This window comes from Trachemys scripta, chromosome 4 (assembly GCF_013100865.1).
Source record: "Trachemys scripta elegans isolate TJP31775 chromosome 4, CAS_Tse_1.0, whole genome shotgun sequence".
NCBI lineage: Eukaryota > Metazoa > Chordata > Testudines > Emydidae > Trachemys > Trachemys scripta.
The window spans coordinates 55,986,702-56,009,409 of NC_048301.1; the positions used below are offsets into that span (position 1 = coordinate 55,986,702).

At 44.1% G+C, this 22,708-nt stretch overlaps 1 protein-coding gene across 3 annotated transcripts in view; it reads right to left on the reverse strand.

The window, feature by feature from the left end:
- Window positions 1–18,254, reverse strand: part of RASGRP1 (RAS guanyl releasing protein 1) — a 73,045-nt gene extending 54,791 nt beyond the window's left edge. For 2 of the 3 annotated variants that reach the window (XM_034768971.1, XM_034768970.1), the window contains exons 1-2: window positions 18,120–18,250; window positions 14,978–15,159 (exon numbers count right to left, since the gene is read on the reverse strand). In XM_034768971.1, the coding sequence (XP_034624862.1) occupies window positions 14,978–15,159; window positions 18,120–18,151 (214 nt within the window). In that variant the 5' untranslated portion in view covers window positions 18,152–18,250. Of the gene's footprint in view, window positions 1–14,977; window positions 15,160–17,234; window positions 17,311–18,119 lie in introns of all 3 variants that reach the window. The other variant, XM_034768972.1, reaches the window with a different exon arrangement.
- Window positions 18,255–22,708: the final 4,454 nt, after the last annotated feature.

The window sequence follows — 22,708 nt, forward strand, 5'->3', positions numbered from 1 at the left end:
AATTTGGGTTAATGTTGGAAGAATCTTGCTTGAAGTGAATACCCCATTTGTAGGGCCCTACCAAATTCACGGTCCATTTTGGTCAATTTCACGGTCCTAGGATTTTAAAAATCATAAATTCCATAATTTCAGCTATTTAAATCTAAAATTTCACAGTGTTGTAATTGTAGGGGTCCTGACCCAAAAAGGAGTTGTAGGGGGTCACAAGGTTATTTTAGGGGGCGGAGGTTGAGGTACTGCTGCCCTTACTTCTGCGTTGCTGCCTTCAGAGCTGAACAGCTGGAGAGCGGTGGCTCCTGGCCAGGAGACCAGCTCTGAAGGAATCTGTGCCACTTCTGTGCCAGCAGCAGCACAGGGTAAGGATAGCATGGTATGGCATTGCCACCCTTACTTCTGTGCTGCTACCTTCAGAGCTGGGCACCCAGCCAACAGCCCCCGCTCTCTGGCCACCCAACTCTAAAGGCAGCAGAGAAGTAAGGGAGGCAATACTGCAATCCCCCTAAAATAACCTTGCAACCCCCCCTGCAACTCCCTTTTGGGTCAGGACCCCCAGTTTGAGAAACGTTGGTCTTCCCAATGAAAAGGGTAAAAGCACACAAAAGACCAGATTCCCATGGTAGGAGATCAGATTTCATGGTCCGTGACGCGTTTTTCATGGCCATGAATTGAGTAGGGCCCTACCCATTTGAGTTATTTAACTTATCTGCAGCCAAAGCTTGCTGTTTACCCTGAGACCAGGAGGCTATGATGAGAAGTGCACTGTTAGGAATGAGGAATTATAGAAGATATAAATCATCCAAAACAAATGTTCTGAAAGAGAGTCAAGTTCAAAGGCTGAGCAAAAACGATCTTGATGTCACATTATTGATCCCTGCTATATGAACTACACACTTCAAAGACATGACACTTACTGAAAAACCTCACTTGGAGATGTGACATTTCACCACCATATGTATGCAACTGGGCACTGACGTAAAGTTCACTCTGTGTACATTCGAGTCTAAAAGGCGCAGTGCTCCAAGACTCCCGAAATCCATCTCCCATGCATGAGTAGCGCTGATTGCCCCGAATGGCTGCTGCCTCCCCTTTGCCCTTCCCCAGATGCTCACTTCAAGTTGTGAACTAGGTATTAGGGAAGGGATGAAAAGAAGCTTAGGAAAATGTCTTGATTTTTTTTACAGCCTAAAGCTTTCTAACAGCAAGAACTATTAGACTGTGTAATAATCTCCCATGGGATGTGGAAGCTACATTGTTTGAGTCATTTAAAACTGGTGCAAAGTACTAGAGAATATATTGTGGTGGTGGTCTTAAGGACTGGGCAGTACTGTACAAGACACAAAATACTGGAAGTTCCCGCTTCAAAGAACTTACAATCTAAACAAGATAGACACAGGGTAAAGAGGATGTACTGGGAAGTCCAGAGAGGAATTAACTGTTTTTTATTTTTTTGCTACTGCTTCACACATTGGCTGGAGGAAAGAATGGACACTAGTACAGCTTTCTTTGGAGACTGAATTGGTCATCACTATAAAATGCCTAAGCTTTTGTGAAATGTAGAGAGATTACATCCTTTTCTTCAACTGATATACCAGTAAATATTTTTTTCCCCAGATACCTCTAAAAGGCATTCACTAAGGGACCTAGAGAGAACTTTTATTCTTTCTAACCACTTCCATAAAAATTGAACATGGAGGGCCGCCGGATCCACAGCAGATGTCAACAGAACTATATACACTTGCGCTAGCTGACGATCCAGCATATTTTGACTAGTAATAGTCCTTGGTATATTCCCTCTTTTAATCGGAGATAATCACTGACACGCCATAGTCAAATCCCATATTTTACATGCAACATCATTCTACAAAGTAGAATTTTTTTCAGTTCAGTTGCCAAAGTTAACATGCAGAGTTAAAGGAAAGAAATAAGACTGAGGGTCAATTTTTTTTTTTTTTTTTTTTGTCTTTTAAACAGCTTTTTAAAAAACGAATTTATATTTTTGGCAGAATCTCCTATGGAAAAGGTGAAGTTATCAATGGCTGTTTTACATTTGTTACAACCACAATCAGCTTTAGTTAACTAAATCAGCATTTAGCATTCTAAAGAGCAGTAACAACTCTTCTGTGCTTGTAATGTTATTAGCTCCTTATTAACATAATTTCTGTTGCCAAGCAACTAAAGCTTCTGTGCCATATTTGATGGAATTATGCCAAGATTATTTAAAAGCACAAAGATCAATCCCATTTTAATACAGAGTAAAACTGAGCTAACTGCTGAGTACTTTATCAAATAGTACTTTATCAATTTTCAGTTTAGGATGGTAATATTTAAGAGGTGGGGGAAAAACCCAGAAATTGAAGGATAAAAGGTAAACAAAATGTCATTTCCAGGTGAATCTAGTAACGAAAAACTAAATGATAAAGATAATTTGCTTCAATGTGGGAGTGTATTCACATATAAAATACGTAACTGCCTTTGAGTCAGAATTCTGTGTTACAGTTTGTGTGAATTAAACTGACTTTCTCAGCTTTCCCCATCAGTGGCAACATGATTTGAACAGGTAGGGAATGCTGACCTCACATATAACATCTGACTTTGTTTTTAAATGTCAATGTTTAATATTTTAAAAATTGCCAGGTTGGTGGGATTTGATGAATATATTGTACCTTAAGTTTGCCTTATGTATTGCTGGAAGATCAAATAGGATGCTTTTTGAAACAACTAAATGCATGGAAGTCTAACTTCATGGAAGTCTAACCAGCTCTTGATGATTTGGGCTGCAGTTTAACACCTTATATATTGCAAAGAGAACTGTGTAAGCAGACCCCGCTAGTCACAAGGAGATGCACTGAAACCATTAGGGTTTCACACAAGCCTGGATGGCTGCCCACATGGCTTTCTTTGCAGGATTGGGGCCTATGGCAATTACTAAGGTCTGGAGTTATAGTGAATTTTATTCTTCTAAAAGAATTTGTTAAACTCCAGAGATTGTTGGCCATGGAGAAATAGGTGTGGTCCAGTGGTCTAGGAACAGAAGGCCAGGAACTCCTGAGTGCTGAGATGAGCACTGATACTGACTTCCTCTCTGGCTTGTTGTATGTAACTTATCATTTAAAACAGCTTCTGTACCAGATGACTGGAGGATAGCTAATGTGATGATGTATTGGAAGAGTCAACATGGTTTTTGTAAAAGGAAATCTTTCTTCACCAATCTACTAGAATTCTTTGAGAGGGTCAACAAACATGTGGACAAGGGTGTTCCAATGGATATACTATACTTAGATTTTTAGAAAGCCTTTGACAAGATCCCTCACCAAAGGCTCTTAAGCAAAGTAAGCTGTCATGGAATAAGAGGGAAAGTCCTCTCATGGATCAGTAACTGGTTAAAAGATAGGAAACAAAGGGTAAGAATAAATGGTCCATTTTCAGAATGGAGAGAGGTAAATAGTGGTGTCCCCAGGGGTGAGCTGAAGCCACCAGTTGTTAAATTTTGAAGCGGTTTTAGAACCGCTTGTTAACCGGCTTCCCTGCAATGGGGGGGGGGGGGGNGGCGCTGCGGCTTTGATGGGCTCTGGCGAGAAGCGTGTCATTTCTCCTCCGGCCGCCAGGGGACGCTGCTCTGCGAGAGCCATGTGGGCTGCCGCCCAGCCCTGTTGCTGCTGCTGCTCCTCAGACCTCTGGCCCTGGGGCTCCCGCTGCTGCCTGGTGGGTCCCTGGATGCTCTGCTGGGCCTGGGCTGTGTCCTGCTGCTCGGGCTGCTCCAAGCCGCTCTCCCCGTGTGAATACCTGCCACCCTGCCGCACCCCCTGCCCCGTCTCCAGCCAACCCCTGCCGCACCCCCCTGCCTGAAGCCAGCCAGCCCCACACTCCTCTGTCTCCAACCCTGCCGCCCCCCACCCGAAGCCAGCCAGCCTCTGCCGCATCCCCCTTCCCTGTCTGCACCAGCCCCGCACCACCTGCCTTGCCCGAGCCAGCCCCGCACCCCCTGCCTCCAGCTAGCCCTGCCCCTGTCTGCAGCCAGCCCCACATCCACTGGTGCCCTGCAGTTCCCAGGGCAGTAACCCTAAACACCTGCTTCAATGAGGGGGGAAGGGAGCAGCTGGGACCCACACATGTGCATACCCTAGGGTGACCAGACAGCAAGTGTGAAAAATCGGGACGGGGTGGGGGGTAATAGGAGCCTATATAAGAAAAAGACCCCAAAAATCGAGACTGTCCCTATAAAATCGGGACATCTGGTCACCCTAGCACACCCCCAGGGAGTGACAGGGACCCACACATGTGAAACGGAGCTCATTTCTAGATCAGGCCCATCTTTTTAAAAAAGAACTTTAGGTAGAGTTAACATACATCCGTATTTTCCCGGACATGTCAGGCTTTTTGGGTCTTAAATCGCCTCCCAGGAAAATACATATGTATGGTAACCCTATTGGTACAAAAAATACATACTGTGGCACATCCCTTAAATCAGAACTTTTTATAGGGAACCGGTTGTTAAGATTTTGGCAGCTCATCACTGGGTGTCCCCCAGGGCTCTGTACTGGGACCAGTACTATTCAACATATTCATAAATGATCTGGAAAAAGGGGTAAACAGTGAGGTGGCAAAATTTGAAGATGATACAAAACTACTCAAGATAGTTAAATTCAAAGTAGACAGAGAAGAGTTACAAAGGGATCTCCCAAAACCCTGGGTGACTGGGCAACAACATCCAGATGAAATTCAGTGTTGATAAGTGCAAAGTAATGCACTTTGAAAAACCTAATCATAACTATACATATAAAATGATGGGGTCTAAATTAGCTTTTACCCATCAAGAAAGATCTTGGAGTCATTGTGGATAGTTCTCTGAAAACATCCACTCAATGTGCACTGGAAGTCAAAGCGAACAGAATGTTGGAAATCATTAAGGGATAGATAATAAGACAGAAAATATCATATGGTATGCCCACATCTTGAATACTGTGCACAGATGTGGTCCCCCCAGCTCAGAAAGATATACTGCAATTGGAAAAGTTTCAGAATAGGGCAACAGAAATGATTAGGGGTAGGAATAGCTTCCATATGAGGAGAAGTTAATAAGACTGGGACTTTTCAGCTTGGAAAAGAGACTACTAAGGGAGGATATGATAGCGGTCTATAAAATTATGACTGGTGTGGAGAAAGTAAATGAGAAGTGTTATTTACTCCTTCTCATAACACAAGAACTAGGGGTTATCAAATAAAATTAATAGGCAGCAGGTTTAAAACAAACGAAAGGAAGTATTTCTTCATACAACGCAGTTAACCTGTGGAACTCTTTGCCAGAGGATGTTGCAAAGGCCAAGACTATAACAGGGTTCAAAAAAGAACTAGATAAATTTATGGAGGACAGGTCCATAAATGGCTATTAACCAGGATGGGCAGGGATGGTGTCACAGAAACACTGCCTATTTTGAACTGCTTTTCATGTAATTCTCAAGTGTTTAAAGCTAAATATATTCTTTTTTACCACTAATATGAAAATAAAATATCTTAAGGTTTTTGGGGTATAGTAGGGGTTATACAGTAGCCCTGGTGAGGACATGGACTGTAGGGAAAGATAGTGGGAGTTAAAAGGTTAGCTTAATTTACCTGGCATTATAGGGAAAGGTGGTTGATAATACAGGCTTTTTGATAGTCTGCTTGGGGTTATTTCTATAGGAAGAAACAGAGACATTTGTCTGTGCTCTTCTATATTAGCAAGCACTGCCTGCACACCTTCACTAGGTAGGCACTAACTAGGGGCAGAGGTGCCTTTACTCCCTGGATACACCTGGAAATACAGCAGGTCTTATAAAAGTCTCCAGGTATGCTGGAGGGGTTTGCTGTGCCTGTTACTGATAGTAACTGCTGTGTGCTTCAACATGAGAAGGGAGAGGCATCATAAGATGCTGTTGGGATAAAGGTATCACAGTTCTGAGGAATATTTTACTTTTCTTCATGAAGCTGCTGTATGGTACCAGCAAAGATTGTCTGGAATTAGCTTATGTTTATGGTGGTTCTTTCTGAAGTCTCTCTGCCAGGACAATGCCAGACTATAATAGGGTTCAAAAAAGAACTAGATAAGTTCATAGAGGATAGGTCCACCAGTGGCTATTGGCCAAGATGGGCAGGGATAGTCTCCCTAGCCTCCTGTTTGCCAGAAGCTGAGAATGGGCGATAGGGGATGGATCACTTGATGATTACCTGTTCTGTTCATTCCCCCTGTGGCACTTGGCATTGGCCACTGTCAGAAGACAGGATACTGGACTAGATGGATCTTTGGTCTGATCCACATCTTCTTGGCAAGTCTCAAAGACCATCTACAAAGGATTTTCAAAAATTTTGGTTTATGCCCCTTTGTGTTTTTATTGATGTATAAAGTAGGCCTGAAACATGTAGATATTGTTCCCGCTTGTCCTTTTTATCTTAGAAGTATCGGAAACATCAATTCTGGTCTTCCCTGGTTCTGCTGGAAGGTTTATTGTGGATTTCAGATGATGCATACTGCTAGTATTTCCACTATAATGGAGGGGATGAGGGTGCCGAATCTTTAATACAGATGCTTTCTCCAAAATGTTGTTTAGTCATTGAAATTAAGTACATGTTAACAAAACAAACAGAAATAGTTGTAAGCAGTCTGAATAAAAGTCATTTGGCTCTTGTGAAGTTGTTTCACTAGTTCTCATGTCTGCCAGCCTGGATGGACTAGTGTGTGGTGTATGTGTGGTTTGTTTGTTTGTTTGTTTTTTTAAAAAAGGGGGGGGGGGAAATGGAGAGTAGAAACTGAACAAACCTTTCAGAGAAAAGGGGCATAGCCTAATTTTTTCCCCTTAGTGGATGACCTTTAACATGTCCGTCTGTTTGTCCAACTGTAAAACAGGGATAAGATTTATCTTCTTGGAGGTGCTGTGAAGGATCAATACTTTTCTGTACAGATCTGAAGAGGAAACGTGCTACAGACATATTCTAATCTACAGAGCAGGTGCAGTCATGTTTAACTTATTTTGCAAAACACCTACTGGCAATTATATCAATTTCAGGGTATGGTGGAGAGGGAAGTACATTCAGACTGCCAGCACCATCCCCAAATTCACATCACTGTATTATAAATATCTATATAGTGCTTTCATTCAAATAGGTCCTCAAGGGCTTTTCAAGTTATGTTATGTTATGCTGACTCTACAAGGTGTGCTTATAAATATATCACTTTGACTGAAGTGCTGTTTAACACTAAACAAGCAATACTATACATCAGTTATCAGGAAGTTAAGAATATGATAACCATGTGAATTTGCAGTTGTGGACAAAATGAAATTATCCAATTTAAAAATTGGCCAAGACCCTGGGTTATCACTCCTAGATCTCCTACAAAGCACCACAGAATCTCTAACTATGGTCAATCTTGTCTTTTTACAATTCAAGTGAAATATCTTGCTATAGGAGTACTGTACTGCATACAATTCTGAACAAATATTTCCAGTATAGTTTCAGAGTTAGGCTTCTAAGTGCAGGACCACATCAAATAATTATATTAATCCATGTTATACTGCAGTACATATACTATGGGAAGCTATTTTTACTGTCAGATGCATAATGCAATGAGATGTACAGTGCCTATAGACTACAAAAATCTATATTCCACAACTTTTTGTTTTGTATGGCCCTTATGATTCAAGTAATTACCACTTTAAGCAATTCTAACAGGCACAGTTTTGTTCAGCAGAAGATGATTGAAATGTAGAAGAGCTCTGCATATGTCTATCCATTCCAATAGGTTGACGTATTCTAATAGTCTTTCCATAGCTCTTCCCTTTGTTAGAGCTTTAGTAAAAGAAACAGACTTAGGGATGCGAATCGTGACATGCATTTAAGGAAGCTGTTTCAAGCATCCCTTTACTAATAAGCTTTCTTCTTTGCTGTTTAGGATTACAGGTCTGTGGTGAAACCTGAAGGGTCCCCTGGTTGTCTAGAAGAGATGAAATGCATGAATAGGAAAGCATTGTCTTATCTTATTAGCACTAGGGGAAAAAAAATGTTCAGAGGGCAAAAGTAAAAATCTTGGGCAGTTGACTGATCTGATGACAGAATGTTGCATACAATATACATTTCAAAGACTTAAGGTCCTCACAGCATCACCAGAGGAAGCCTGCACTGCTTTTTAAAGCACGATGGAAGGGTTTGTCACAGAAGTAAAAAATGTGTTAGGTGTTTGCTCATGTTCTGAAACTCTAGTGTAGACAAAGCAGGTAGACATTAAATCCTAGGCCACAATGGTCAATAGAACAACTTCCACTGACCTCAGAGGGGCCAGAATTTCACCCTAATACATAAGCTTGAGTGGAAGCCTATGCTTCCCCCTAGGGGCTGGCTGTATTTAGGAGAAAGGGTGGGTTTTTAAAACATTTAAACTAATACATTTTAAAACTCTAATGGTCACTTTTCCTCCCTAATGTAAGTTAAAATACAACTTGCCCTGTTTACACTAGGGTTTTAAAACATGCTTAACAACAATTTTGCTAACACACTTAAAATATCTTTTAGCCCAGGGGTGGGCAAACTTTTTGGCCTGAGGGCCACATCTGGGAATAGAAATTGTATGGCGGGCCATGAATGCTTACAAAATTGGGGTTGGGGTGCGGGAGGGGGTGAGGGCTCTGGGGTGGGGCCAGAAATGAGTTCAGAGTCTGGGAGGGGGCTGGGGTGGAGGAGTGAGGGCTTCAGCTGGAGGTGCAGGCTCTGGGGTGGGGCTAGGGATGAGATGTTTGGCATGCAGGAGGGTGCTCGGGGCTGGGATCGAGGGAATCAGGGCTGGGGCAGGGGGTTGGGTCATGGGGAGAGGCTCGGGATGCAGGCTCCAGGCGGCGCTTACCTCAAGCGGCTCCTGGAAGCAGCGGCATGTCCCTGCTCCAGCTCCTGCGCAGCCAGGCGGCTCTGCACACTGCCCCGTCTGCAGGCACTGCCCCTACAGCTCCCATTGGCGCACCAAAGGGGGCCATTGGAGCGCATAGGAGCTAGAGGGGGGCCATGCCGCTGCCTCCAGGAGCCGCGTGGAGTGGCCCCCAATCCCGCGCTCTGGCTGGAGCGCCGGAGCAGGGCCATGTGGCTGCTTCTGGGAACTGCATGGAATGGCTCCCGACCCTGCTGCCCAGCTGGAGCGCCGGAGCGGGGCAAGCCCCAGACGGTGTTCCCCAGCGGGAGCTCAAGGGACAGCTTAAAATAGCTGGTGGGCCGGATTCGGCCCAGGAGCCATAGTTTGCCCATCCCGGTTTTAGCCTATTCTAGACCAGCCCTAGGCTTCAACTCAATGAGCTTAGTATGTGTTAAAGCCTAAACTACCTGAAACATGTTAGTTGCAGTTTTCTAATGACATCTCTAAACCCTAATCATGATAAACCCAAAGGTAGAGTTATCTGGGAGAGATACAAAATCACAATCACAGGAAAGGGAAGGGCTCTTATCACCAAACTTTTTACTTACACACATATATAATTAAGTGCAAAATTACCAGCAATGACAGACTTCTACATAATGGATCTCAAACCCCAGAATGCTATGCTCATAATTACAGAAGAAGCTGGTGTAGACCAGTGTGTTGTGAACAGTTCACATTTCCATGCCCAGTGTACATACAGCTGACAGACATGATCATCGAGTGACCACCACTGAAATATCCATCCTTTCAGCTGCTGACCAGCCAAGCTATTCTGTGAAGAAATATCACACTTTCTGAACTTAAAATATCAACACTGAGCCTCATGTATTTAAATTAGATCATTTATCAAATGTGTTGAGCCCTTCCTGTGCCACAGCTTGCTGCCTGCCTGATTCACAGGTTAAGGTTTCTGTCAGAAAAGTGACTAAATATCTTGAATAGGACAGTTCCATTTTTATTGCCTGGGTTTGTTTAAATCAGACACTGTCAGCACCACAGAACCAATACAGCTGGGGAAGAACAAGTTAGCTTTTATTCAACCTCAAGCATCAACAAAATGGGGGTTTCAAGAATCTTTAGTTAGTTCAAAAACACTAACCCAGGAACCTATCCTTGCAACAAAGCCCGATGACAACTCTGTCCACATATCTATTCAAGTGACACCATCACAGGACCTAATCACATCAGCCATGCCATCAGGGGCTTGTTCACCTGCACATCTACCAATGTGATATATGCCATGATGTGCCAGCAATGCCCCTCTGCCATGTACATTGGCCAAACCGGACAGTCTCTACGCAAAAGAATAAATGGACACAAATCTGACATCAGGAATCATAACATTCAAAAACCAGTAGGAGAACATTTCAACCTCTCTGGCCACTCAGTAACAGATTTAAAGGTGGCAATTTTGGAACAGAAAAGCTTGAAAAACAGAATCCAACGAGAAACTGCTGAACTTGAATTAATATGCAAACTAGATATTATCAACTTAGGCTTAAATAGAGACTGGGAATGGTTGAGCCATTACACACACTGAATCTATTTCCCCACGTTAAGTATCCTCACACCTTCTTGTCAAACTGTCTTAAATGGGCTATCTTGATTATCACTACAAGTTTTTTTTTCTCCTGCTGACAATAGCTCATCTTAATTAATTAGCCTCTTAGAGTTGGTAGGGGAACTCCCACCTTTTCATGTTCTCTGTATGTATATATATCTCCTCACTATGTGTTCCATTCTATGCATCCAATGAAGTCGGCTGTAGCTCACAAAAGCTTATGCTCAAATAAATTTGTTAGTCGCTAAGGTGCCACAAGTACTCCTGTTCTTTTTGCAGATACAGACTAACATGGCTGCGACTCTGAAACATGTTCTTAATAGCTTGTCCTCCCACTCCTTTCCTGGTTCTCCTCCTATCTCTCTAGTTGCTCTCAGTGTTTCATTCGCAAGATGGATCCCATTCATCCTCACTCCAGCCTTCATGGTGGTTCCTACAGAGCCCCATTCTTGGCCCCTTTCCTCTTCTCCCTATCTCTGGAGATCTCATTCAGTAATATGGTTTTAAGTATCATCTTTATACGGATGACTCAGGATATGTCTATCCTGCAATATAAGCCCAAAGTTCAAACTCAGGCTCAACCTAACCACCCCCCTTTACACAAATCACACTAACTCAGATCCAGGGTCTCAGGACCACGCAGAGGTGGCATGTCCAAGCCTGAGTCAAACTGGGACACAGGGATCAAGCCCTATTGATTTGCAGTGTAGACGCAGCCTCGTAGGACTGACTCATGGTCAAGGAGGCTACCGAAAGCATTCCACAATGCCATGGGCTCCTCTGGACAAAAACTCCCCAGGGGATAGCTCAGTGGTTTGAGCATTGGCCTGCTAAACCAAGGGTTGTGAGTTCAATCCTTGAGGGGGCCACTTAGGGATCTGGGGCAAAATCAGTACTTGGTCCTGTTAGTGAAGGCTGGACTCGATGACCTTTCAAGGTCCCTTCCAGTTCTAGGAGATAGGACAGTCAAGTTTTTTTCTCATGCTGCATCTGAACAAAGGGCTAAAGCAGCTACATTTTGGAAGGCCTCTAGGAAGTCTGAGATATGGGTGGTTGGACTAAGGCCCACATAATTCCCTATAGATGTTGGGGTCTCAGGTTCAGACCCAGGGTTCAGAAATTCCTAACCTGAGTTACAAATGAGTCTAGACGCTCAAGCCCTTGGTTAGCAGACCCTGGATATATTAACTTGAATTCTACTAACTTTGAGCTTACATTGCAGTGTAGACAGACCCTCAGATCTACCTTTCCACTCCAGACCTCCCTCATTCCTTCCAAACTAAAATTCAAAACTGTCTTTCTGAAAACTCCTTGTGGATATTTAGCTATCAGTTTAAGCTCAACATAGCCAAAACTGAGTTCTTGATCTTTCCCCTAAAGCCCTCCCAACTTTCATTGTCACTATGTACAACACTAACATCCTTCCTAACATTGAGGCCCATCGTCTTTGACCCAGCCCCCTCTCTGAACCCACACTTCCAGGCACTGCCTAAATCTTGCTTTTTCCTTCACACACATCTCCTAGAGCTGTCCTTTCCTCTCTGTTCACACTGCTAAACCTTGATACAGGTCCTCTTTATCTCACATCTTGTCACTCCAACTTGCTCCTGTCTGTTCTTGACAAAGGTCATCTTGCCCCCACCCCTTCTTACATCCATTCACCACACTGCTGCAAAAAACAAAACAAAAAAACACACACACACAAAAAAACACACATCTTCCTCGATCATTGCATCCCTTCACTGGTTTCCCCTTTTCCACTGCATGACACAAAACAAGTGCAAACTACTTGTCTTCATTTTTAAGACTCCTTGACTTGGCCCCGTGCTAATTATCATCTCTGATATGGAATAGGGCTGTCAGCTCCCACCTACACTCCACTAGTGCTGCCAGCCTTTATCGCGCATTAGACATACATCAGTTTTCAAACAGTTTTTGTCTGTGTGCAGTACCCACCACAATGGGGATGTGATCCCTGACTGGGACCTCTAGGTGCTATTGCAAATATTAATGGAATAGCATAATGTACAATGCGCATTTTAAAGTATGTTGTGTGCCTTCTTTTGGGGCTATTATATACTGAATTTTCATAGCAGAGAACTCTTTTTCAGCAAGTAACCCTAAGCATTAGTTTCCCTACTGTGCTTCAAACACTAATTTAATAAAATGTATATCTAACATTAAAGTAAAACACTGCACAGTTTCCAGCACTGGATTTATCAGGGGTGATTATCTATAAAACCTTGCAAATCAGAGTGTTTTCTAGAGTGATGTTCTGAGATGCAGAAGGAAGAAAAATTCAGTCTGAAATAGAATTGTGACTGTCCATGGTAACTGGGTAGCATGCACTGCAATTTCAGGCATAGAGTGGACCCACTCAGTCTGTTGATTGATTTGTACTGATTCAGCATCTAACACTTTTTTTACCCGATCACAGAGCAAAATTTTGTCTCCCCATCCCCTCTCCTGAAATGGACTCCAGTGAAGGTTGTTTGCAAGATGTTTGTAGTTAACCCCCCGAAAGAACCCTCTGTACGCAATGTCTTTATGTAGTTGTACCAGCCTCATTTCATGCTTTATTTAAATACTCTACTGTGAAGTCCCAAGATATTTTAAGAATTTGCACAGTTTCAAGGAAAACAAAACACAAGCCATATAGGAAGACTATTTGTATAAGCTCACTGAATGGAAGAGACTGTGAAATGCCTTTGGCTTATATAAGAATATGTGGATATCTACAGTACAACACAGTTCTCTCAAACAAGCTCTTCCATAAATCTTATGGTTACATATGCATTATTATTCATTTAGAAGGATTAAAATATAATTGACACAAAATATGTATATTGACTAAAACAAATAAGAATATTGGATGAAATCCTGGCCTCATTGAAGTCCATGGCAAACACCACATTGATGTCAGTGGGGTCAGGATTTCACCTACATTATTTGAAATAAGTCACTGCAACCATTCTGCTAGCTTTTAATATAAAATGCATAATCCTTTTTCTTCTATAAAAATACAGGTACAAATTGAGAAGATTGGTTAATGAACTAAAACAAATACAATACGTGTATATAGGCTTACTTTAGCACTTAGTTTGACTCATTTTGTCTGAAGAGAGATGCAAAAAAACCCCAAACTACTAACATTTGTGTAAGAGTGAGGGCTTTTTAGTGGTTTAATGGATTTTCTTACGTGGTAAAATTCAATAAAACTGGATGGAGGAGAAAAGGATTGTTGGTTCTCTTCTTCTGCAGATGTGTATGTCTTCCCTTGCAAATTCTTTATCATCAGTAAGTAACAATCCATGCTTTCCTCACTGGGGTGTTGCAAGGATTAGTCATGGTTTGTAGAGTGCTTTGAAGAGGTAAAGCACCATATCAATACTAAGTCTTATTTAACTCCTATAAATCCTTCACTGAAAAGAAACTCATCGAACTGCAACTCACCCTATGTGTACTGTATGTACAAATATAACTTCCACTGCTCTGCCTATTTTTTGCAATTGACAACAAGTAGTTTGTTGGACATTTAGAAAAATCGGTGTCATACTCAGCTTAATCTCCATTTGAAAAATCTGCAGTTTTCATGTTGGTTTACAGCTATAAAAAGGTGAACTCTACAAATAAACACAAATTTATTTGGGATGCCACAAGCTGCTGCTAGGGACTGAAATATCCAGCACATAGCATGGAAGACTATCATATTGGCAGTAAAAAAAGAAAATGGTACTCTATAGTCAAAGAACTACATCATTTAAAAAATAAATGATTTGAAAATACTTAGATTTCTATCTTTATTCTTTATAAAGGCTTTGAAGCCCTCCATTTGATTCCATAAAATATCAAAAATAGTGTTTGCTAATGAAAATAGAAAGCATCTTTTTTGGTTTTTGTATAAGTTAAACATCTCAAATGGTACTCTTCAATGTAGATATTTTGCTGGTGAAAGTAAAAAATCATGAATAATTTATAAGCCAAAAAGTATATGATTGGGCTTTTCACTTGAATCTTTTCTCCTTAAGAGCTGATTTTTGTAAGTATCTCTTCTGATTAAGTAACAAGCATTCCTACTTTACTGCACCTAGTCCACAAAACAACTCTTCTAATTTCTCACTAGACAATATACACACATTTACACAGTTTGAGAATATTGCACTCTCCATTTTCCAACGTTTACTTGTTAAACATCCATCCATGTGCAAAGAATTTTTCCGTTCTGTGCATGGAGTAACAAAAAATAAAATGAAAATCACTTCACTTCAAATGCCTGGTAACTTTACTGTACTGATTAGGAGTGCCTTCCCAGAAAAGAATGTTATCATTCTAAACTCTCATCACATATTACACAAATTTATAGATTCTTATTTTATATATATAAATGCTTGACTATATCTTAACGTTTCACAAGTTATCTAAACTGCTACTGTACAAAGGTCTGAAAACATTTACACACGATTGTTTCAAATCAGGACACTCACCAAAAGACTGAAGGCAGGTTTCAATGAGGTTCTCCAGGCTGGCGCCTTTGGCTAAGTGTCCCAAAGGCATCATTATTCTGAACTCAGTAATCTGGGTAGGATTTGAATGGGAGGCACAACGACTGATCTGCTTCAGTTCAAGTGCTGTTTTAGGGGCAGTGCTGCATCTTTGTGCAGGTTTCCTAAAGGAAAGGACAGCAGTCAAGTGAGTACAATGAGAGCAAGGCAGTGGCAAATTTCACACAAGCCTCCACTGCGGGTTGGAAAAGGAGGAGAGATTTAAAAGGCAATTAGCTCCCCGGAGTTGGGTTGGTGAAAAACATAACCCTCCCACTTGGCAAATGCACCAAAGAAACCTCTCCTTATCAAATATATTTAGCCCCGAAAATATGGCTCTTTAGAGCATGGTTATAGAGCTCTTCATTTTTAAAATCCATATATTTCAATCTTAATGTAAACATAATTCCCAAGCAAAGCAACAGGCATTCATATAATCTGACATTTCATCTAAAATCAAGCAATGTACATTATAACACTGGGAAAATGTCCCAGTAATGACCATCCAGCCTATGGATATTTACATTTGGGCACTATGATGAAAGTGAATGGATTTAAGCCCGTAGTCAAACCCTGAACAATTCTGGAAGACATTAAAAAAACAAAAAAACAAAAAAAAAACTTAAGAAATAATGATAAGAGCTCATGCCTGAAATATCAGCATGATTTTACAGTGGAATATTTTATAGTTACATGTTTTGTTTCTCCTCTTAACTGCTCCTGTAAATGTCCACTTATACTGAATTTTTCTTGCTAAGTTACTAATGACTGTATTAACAACCTTATTGGTCAGACTTTTCCAAGGTGGCCACTAAAACTGCACCCATAATTCTGTAAGTGCCTATTTTTAGATGTGTATTTTTCACACCAGAAGGTTTTGTAAGTACAAAAAGCTTCTGTGTTTACAAATAACATTTGAGTTTACTTTATTTGTACATACAAATTACAATTTTCATGTAAACATAAGAGATTGAGAAAGCACAAAAAATCATAGATAAAATGTGTGCTCAAATTTGCATTTGCAAAGCTGCAGGCACCATTTTGAAATGCCTTTGAAAATATGGCCTGATATTTCCCTGTCAGTGATCACCGCTCCGTTCAATAAAATGGTTAGCTGTTTCAAGGAATGTAAGTTGCACCCCACTGAAACATCTTCTAAGAGAGAATGTTAAAAATCATATGTGGGGTGAATTTTACTGATGGTGGAAGTAACACACAGATGGCATTGCCTGGAACAAAACTTGGTACAGTAAGCAGCAGTGCAGATCTCCTTCACGCACAGTTCGAACCCTGCACTGAAACCCATATTTTAACCCCTGTAGGTTCAGGTGCAAATATAAAATACTTATTCAATACAGTTTTTCATAACCAAAGCACTTAAGATATTAATTAATGAAATCTAGCAAAGGCCCTGTAAGATAGGTTTTTAGAGTTAAATTGTTTCTGGTGTAAACCCACTCTCTGTATATTACTGATAAGGAAGACAAGCTACAGGGGGAGTGATTTTAGTGTTAGAGCTGAAAGTAGAATTCAGGCATTCCTGACTCCAGGTCTGTACTCCAAGGGGAGTTATGCATGCCTAACGAAGAGAATAGTGCCCCTATGCCATAGCTCCAGCAACGACTCTCAATCCTTATCTGCAATTTCTCTGCCATTAGAGTGCTGTGTAGTTCATGACATTCATTTCACATGTCATGTATGACCACGCTTGAAGCCAAAGCACCAGAAATACAAAGCTAGTGTATGATGGTGCTGCTGATAGAGCTGATGCTAAACACCCCCATCCATTCCTGTTGAAGTTAGAATTCTTCACACAGCCTGTATCAGCTTGTCTCCTATTTTGTCTAAATGTGCCTTCCCTTAGCTTTATTGTGTGACCTCCTGGTCTCATTTTATGGGTCTAGGTAACTGGAAGGGACCGATCAGCTTACAAGGTGCCCTTTGTTGATTCCCTTCCAACTCCCGTTCAAGCCAGGCTGCTACAGTATTATAGTGGCAGTGAAACAAAAATTACATGCAGCAGGTGTATTATTTTGGCTGGTGCTAAGACCGCACTCAGAACTGAACAGTGCACAAAATAACGACAGTCCCCACCCCACAGAGCTTACAGCATGGCACTTTCTGCTTTCAAAGCAGGGTACAGAGGGTAACTAATCAATGACATTAGCTGAATTCATCAATTAAAAATATCTCCACTTACAGCAGTTAGTCAGCGTGTAAGGGGAGTGGAAGTGAACAGACTTCTTTTTTTTTCCACCCTGGATTTCCATTGCAAACTTTTGAAGGGAAAAAGAAATCACAAAGTAATGAATGTCAGCTTGTGGGCTAGCACCCAGCACTAGGCGGTGTTCCCATGTGAGAGGACTAGCACCAAAGTGATGACTTCTCACACACTGCACTATAGACTAAAGCACGTTACCCCAAAGGGACAGGTGACTAGATTTTTTAGACAGAATAAGAGATGCCACAGGCTCTGACATTCCTGCAACAGCAACCACAGGGGAGGCAAGATCACTCCAGCAGCATTCCTGCTAGGACACCCCATTTATTACAACTTTCAGGTATTCTCAGTCCACCCCGCTTTTCAAAGCAAGACAAAAGCCCAGCTCCAGCTGGGAAAGTTACAATCAAGATGGGGAAATAGGATCTTTTTACCACCACATTTCCTTCCCCTCTTTCCCCCGGAGTAATTGGGTAGGAAAGCGATGGGCTTTAGACACGCTAATGCAGCAGCCTGGATTTCAATCTTCAGGGCACTGCTTTTCCTTGTAGGTCACTTCATCCCATCCTCCCTGCAAGCGCGGCAGCAAGGCAGCTCTGGCCAAGCCACCCAGGCCCGAGCCCAGCGCGGGCTCTCCACAACCAGGAGCGGGTCTGGGCGCCCAAGGCACAGGGGCCGCTAACTCCGCCGTTCAGCGCGAGGACAGCGCGCGTGTGGGAGGGAGAGGGGTCCTGGGAACAGCCCCGGCCCATCCATTTGCCCTGCATCCCCTCCCGCCTGCATCTGCCGTCTCTGCACCCCCTCGCGCCGCCAGGGACCCCCCGCCTGGAGAGGGATCACGAAGCAAAGTCACGGCAAGCTTACGGGTTCTCCTTCCTCTTCCCTAGGGTTCCCATTTCGGAGCCAGCCTCAGCTCTGCCGGGATCACATGGCGAACGGGATCACCAGGAGCAGCGAGGTTTCTGGGGAGCAGCCCTGGGCATTGCATCGCTCCCTCCTCCCCACTCGCTCTGTTTCCACCCCCTGAGCAGCTTCGCTAGAGAAGCAGTTGCGAGCGGTGCAGCGGCCGCCGCCGCCAGCTGTGACGAATGAGGGCGAAGATCTTATCGGCAGAAGGAAGTGCTCCGCTGCTCTTCTCCGAAGCCGCCGCGCTTAACAGGTATGGAACCGCAGCAGACTCCTGCTCGCGCGGGCTTATGGCAGCAGCAGCATGTTCCAGGGCAGGGCTCTGTCTGCAACGCACTTGCTTACCCCGGCGGGCCGAGAGGGCTTCAAAGCCCCGCGGAGTTTCATGCTAACCGGAGAAAGTCATTTTCCATTTTCAGTGGAACACAGTTTTTGGTTTGGTTCGTTTGGGGTTTTTTTAAATGGCTTTTCTTTCTTTCTTTCTTTCTTTCGTTTCTTTTTTTTTTTTTTTTTTTTTGGCAGAATTTTGGTCACTATGGGAGCCAAAAACTGGTTCCGAAAATGTTCAGGATTTTAACAAAATCCCAAAAAACTACAAAGAATTATTCACTGCCAACTAAATTCTGTTATTTTTTGCTGATTCTACACACACACACAAATCCTTTCCCAGCCACCTGTATTATAAACCCGTTCAGACCCTCTATTCCCCCTATCAATTGATAGCATACCCTATCCTCCCTGCACCTCAGCTTCCTCACCTGTAGAATGGGGATAAAGATGCCTGGCCACTTCTGCCAGATTGTGTTTCTGTTTTCAGATCTATCTGTTAAGAGATCTTTCTACATACTAAGAATTCTTCAGTTATTTATATAACACAGTAGATGTGCCTGGAGTTTACAGGCAAGGAAAAAACAAAAGAGTTGCCCGTCTGCAAGTCAAGGTAAGCAAAAAGCAGAGTGGGGGAGAGGGAAATGGTAGAAGAAATGCCAGATCCAAGGAAACCCCATGTGGAGACCATGTTCCATTAGAACAGGAGCGGGCAAACTTTTTGGCCTGAGGGCCACATCGGGTTTCCGAAATTGTGTGGAGGGCCGGTTCCCCAAACAGCCAGACGTGGCCAGGCCCCCACCCCCTATCCGACCCCCTGTGCTTCTTGCCCCCGACAGTCCCCCCGGGGCTCCTGCCCCATCCACCCGCCCCTCCCCCCCACTCCCTGGCCCCTGACTGCCCTCTGTCGTCCCATCCAACCCCTCCTCTCATTCCTGACTGCCCTCCCAGGACCCCTGCCCCATCCAACCACCCCTTCTCCCTGTCCCCTGACCGCCCCCGGAATGCCAGCCTCTGACTGTCCCCCGCCACCCCATCCAACCTCCTCTCTCCTTCCTGACTGCCCCCCCCGGGACCCCTGCTCCCATTCAACCCGCCTGTTCCCTAACCTCTGACCGTTCCAACCCCTATCCACACCCCCGTCCCCTGACCACCACCCCAAACTCCACTGCCCTCTATCCAACCGCCCTCCCCTCCCCTCCCCGCGCTCCCTGCCCCCTTACTGCACTGCCTGGAGCACCGGTGGCTGGCGACGCTAAAAGCCATGCCGCCCTGAGCACCAGGACAGGCAGCCGTGCCACCTGGCTGGAGCCAGCCACACCTCCGTGCAGCACAGAGCCCCGCTGCCCAGAGCATTGCGCCAGTGGCGCAGTGAGCTGAGGCTCCGGGGGAGGGGGAACAGCAGGAGAGGGGTCAGTGGCTAGCGTCCCCAGCCGGGAGCTCATGGGCCCGGCAGGAAGGTCCCGTGGGCTGTAGTTTGCCCACCTCTGCATTAGAATCATAGGATTAGAAGGGCCCACAAGAGTCATCTAGTCTAACCCCCTGCCAAGATGCAGGATTTGTTCTGTCTAAACCATCTAAGGCAGATGGCTGTCCAGCCTCCTTTTGAAAATCTCCAGTGAAGAAGCTTCCACAACCTCTCTAGGCAGTCTGGTCCATTGTCCTACTGTTTTTACAGTTAGGAAGTTTTTCCTGAGATTCAATCTAAATCTGCTATGCTGTAGTTTGAACCCACTATTTCTTGTCCTGCCCTCTGTGGACAAAGAACTACATCCATCTTTTTTATGTCAGCCTTTCAAGTATCTGAAGACAGCTATCGTTGTAGGAGCAGCAGTTATCTGTATGCTATGTATAACCTGTATGCTCAAAAGGTCTGTTATGCTTCCCCCCTCCTTTGTCTCCTCTCCCTTTCTGAATACCTGTGAAGTGGCTTTCCCTCTCCCCCTCCCTCCTGAAATGCTTGTGGGATGAATGGGCTGGTTGAACAGCTGGAAGATCAGAAGAGCTCCCAGGTAGACAAGGTGTCTGGGACTCTAATTAGGCAGCGATCACACCCCCAATGCATGGACACTGCATGGACACTGCCTGACGTAGAGTGTGACCAATCACATGCGGCCAAGTCATCTCTAGTCACAGGCCATGAGGAACAGGTCCTTAACAGGGGAAGGGGCCATGTGCTCAGGAGTGCCCTCACAAGCTTGTACCTCCCGTGAAGGCCTTTCGCCCGGACCACCTGGCCAGTGGTTCACTGCGTTGCATTCCATCGTGCCTTGGGAAGACTTACCTTCATCACACCGTCCATCGCTGTGCTGTGGAACACTTACCTTGAAGGATCCTGACATCTCCAGTGTCATGCCTGTCCTGGGAGCATGAGGATGCGAGTGTGAATGTGACACCCCCCCACACCTTTTGAGCTTAGCTATCAATATAATAAACGTGCTGCTTTCTGCCAAACTCTGGTGGGTCATTAGTCCTCCCTAAGCTTACTAGCTGGGCCAATTTCAGGTAACATTAATGGTGGAGAATGCGGGTAGCTTAGTGGAGAATTTGACCCAAGAGTAAGGGTCCCCTGGTGCCACCCCCGCTCTCCCCCCGGTGGTCTCTTGGGTGGGTCTATCTCGAGCCTGTGTGAAAAAGTGGTAGGCTAGCAACCCACTGCAGGGAGAAAAGGACACTGCTGTTAAGTATGCCATTATGGGGCAAGGGGAAGAAAAAGGCAAAGCAGTCTGAGCGAGAAGACACCTCCCCCTTGGGGAGCGGCGTCTCTGCCTGGGGTGTTGTTAGAATGGCTCCAAAAGAAAGGGGCGGACCCCTGGATCCCAGGGGCGGTTCCACCTGGGAGTACAATTCATGAGTTGGAGAAGGAACGGGATATGTGGAATGTGCAGGCTCTGACTGCTAGCGCCCAGGCGTCTTCCCTCTGTAGCCGCAGTACAGGTGGTGACAGCAGAGGAGGAGCGGGAGTGGGTGGAAGTAGAGAATGCCGCTCTGAGCCAGGCAGTTACCTGCCTGAAGGATCTGGTCCTGGAGGGGTCCACCCAGGAGAACAGGATCTGGGGGCCTTATTCAGCCCGGGTCACTGCCATTGGGGTGAAAGCCCAGGGGGGTGCGGGACTATATAACGATTGGGACAGGGATATCTGGTATGATCAGGATCCCCCGGATCCAGACTCCCGGTGGCCGGACCCCAGACACCATGGACAACTCAAACGAGCAGGGTCTGCCCCGGTGGGAGCACTGTGCTAATTTGTTTCTAAGCATCTATCTTTCAGCCTCCAAACTAGAACATCAGGAGAGCTGGTACCAGCTGAAGAGTTATAAAAATACCATGGTTATAGTGTCGCGACAAAGTCTGTGTTCAGTGTTCTGTGTTGCATGTTCTGTGTCTGTCTCTGGTGGATGTCCTGTGCTAGCATTGGGTCCAGAGAGAGAGGGGATACTACACTAGACAGGGTAAATGCCTTTTCCTCTCCCTACTTCCCTCATCTCCAACCAAATTATCAATCACATCCACCTCTGTCCAAAAGACTTTGGTCCCCAATACATCAGGATTATTTTTGGTTAGGTTCTCTAATAATCATTTTGTTGTTAAGTTTTGTTATTGATACTGGTACTCCTACAAATCTTATTTGTTGTGTGTACTTAAGGGCTACGGTTGACTTTTATTGTTTGATGGCTATTGCAGCATCAAACTTGGGCCTCATTTTGTTTGTCAATGTACCCAATTATTGTAATGGTGATGGTTTTACTGTATTCCCAATTATTATTATTGTGATTGTTTGCATTTGTGTTATGTTATATCTGGTGTTAGTTAATTGTAATGGTTTTAGTTATATTCATCTGGTTATGACTGTTTGGTTTGTTTGCAACAGATCACCTGTGTCCTACAACAACAACAGCTACTGTAATGATAATAGATCAATGGGCGGAGTGTTGTAGGAGCAGCAGTGATCTGTATGCTATGTATAACCTGTATGCTCAAAAGGTATGTTATACCCCCACCCTTTTGTCTCCTCTCCCTCTCTGAATACCTGTGAAGTGGCTTTTCCCCTCCCCCTCCCTCCAGAAATGCTTGTGGGATGAATAGGCTGGTTGAACGGCTGGAAGATCAGAAGAGCTCCCAGGTAGACAAGGTGTCTGGGACTCTAATTAGGCAGCACTCAAACACCCAATGCATGGACACTGCCCAAGGTGGAGTGTGACCAACCAGACGCGGCCAA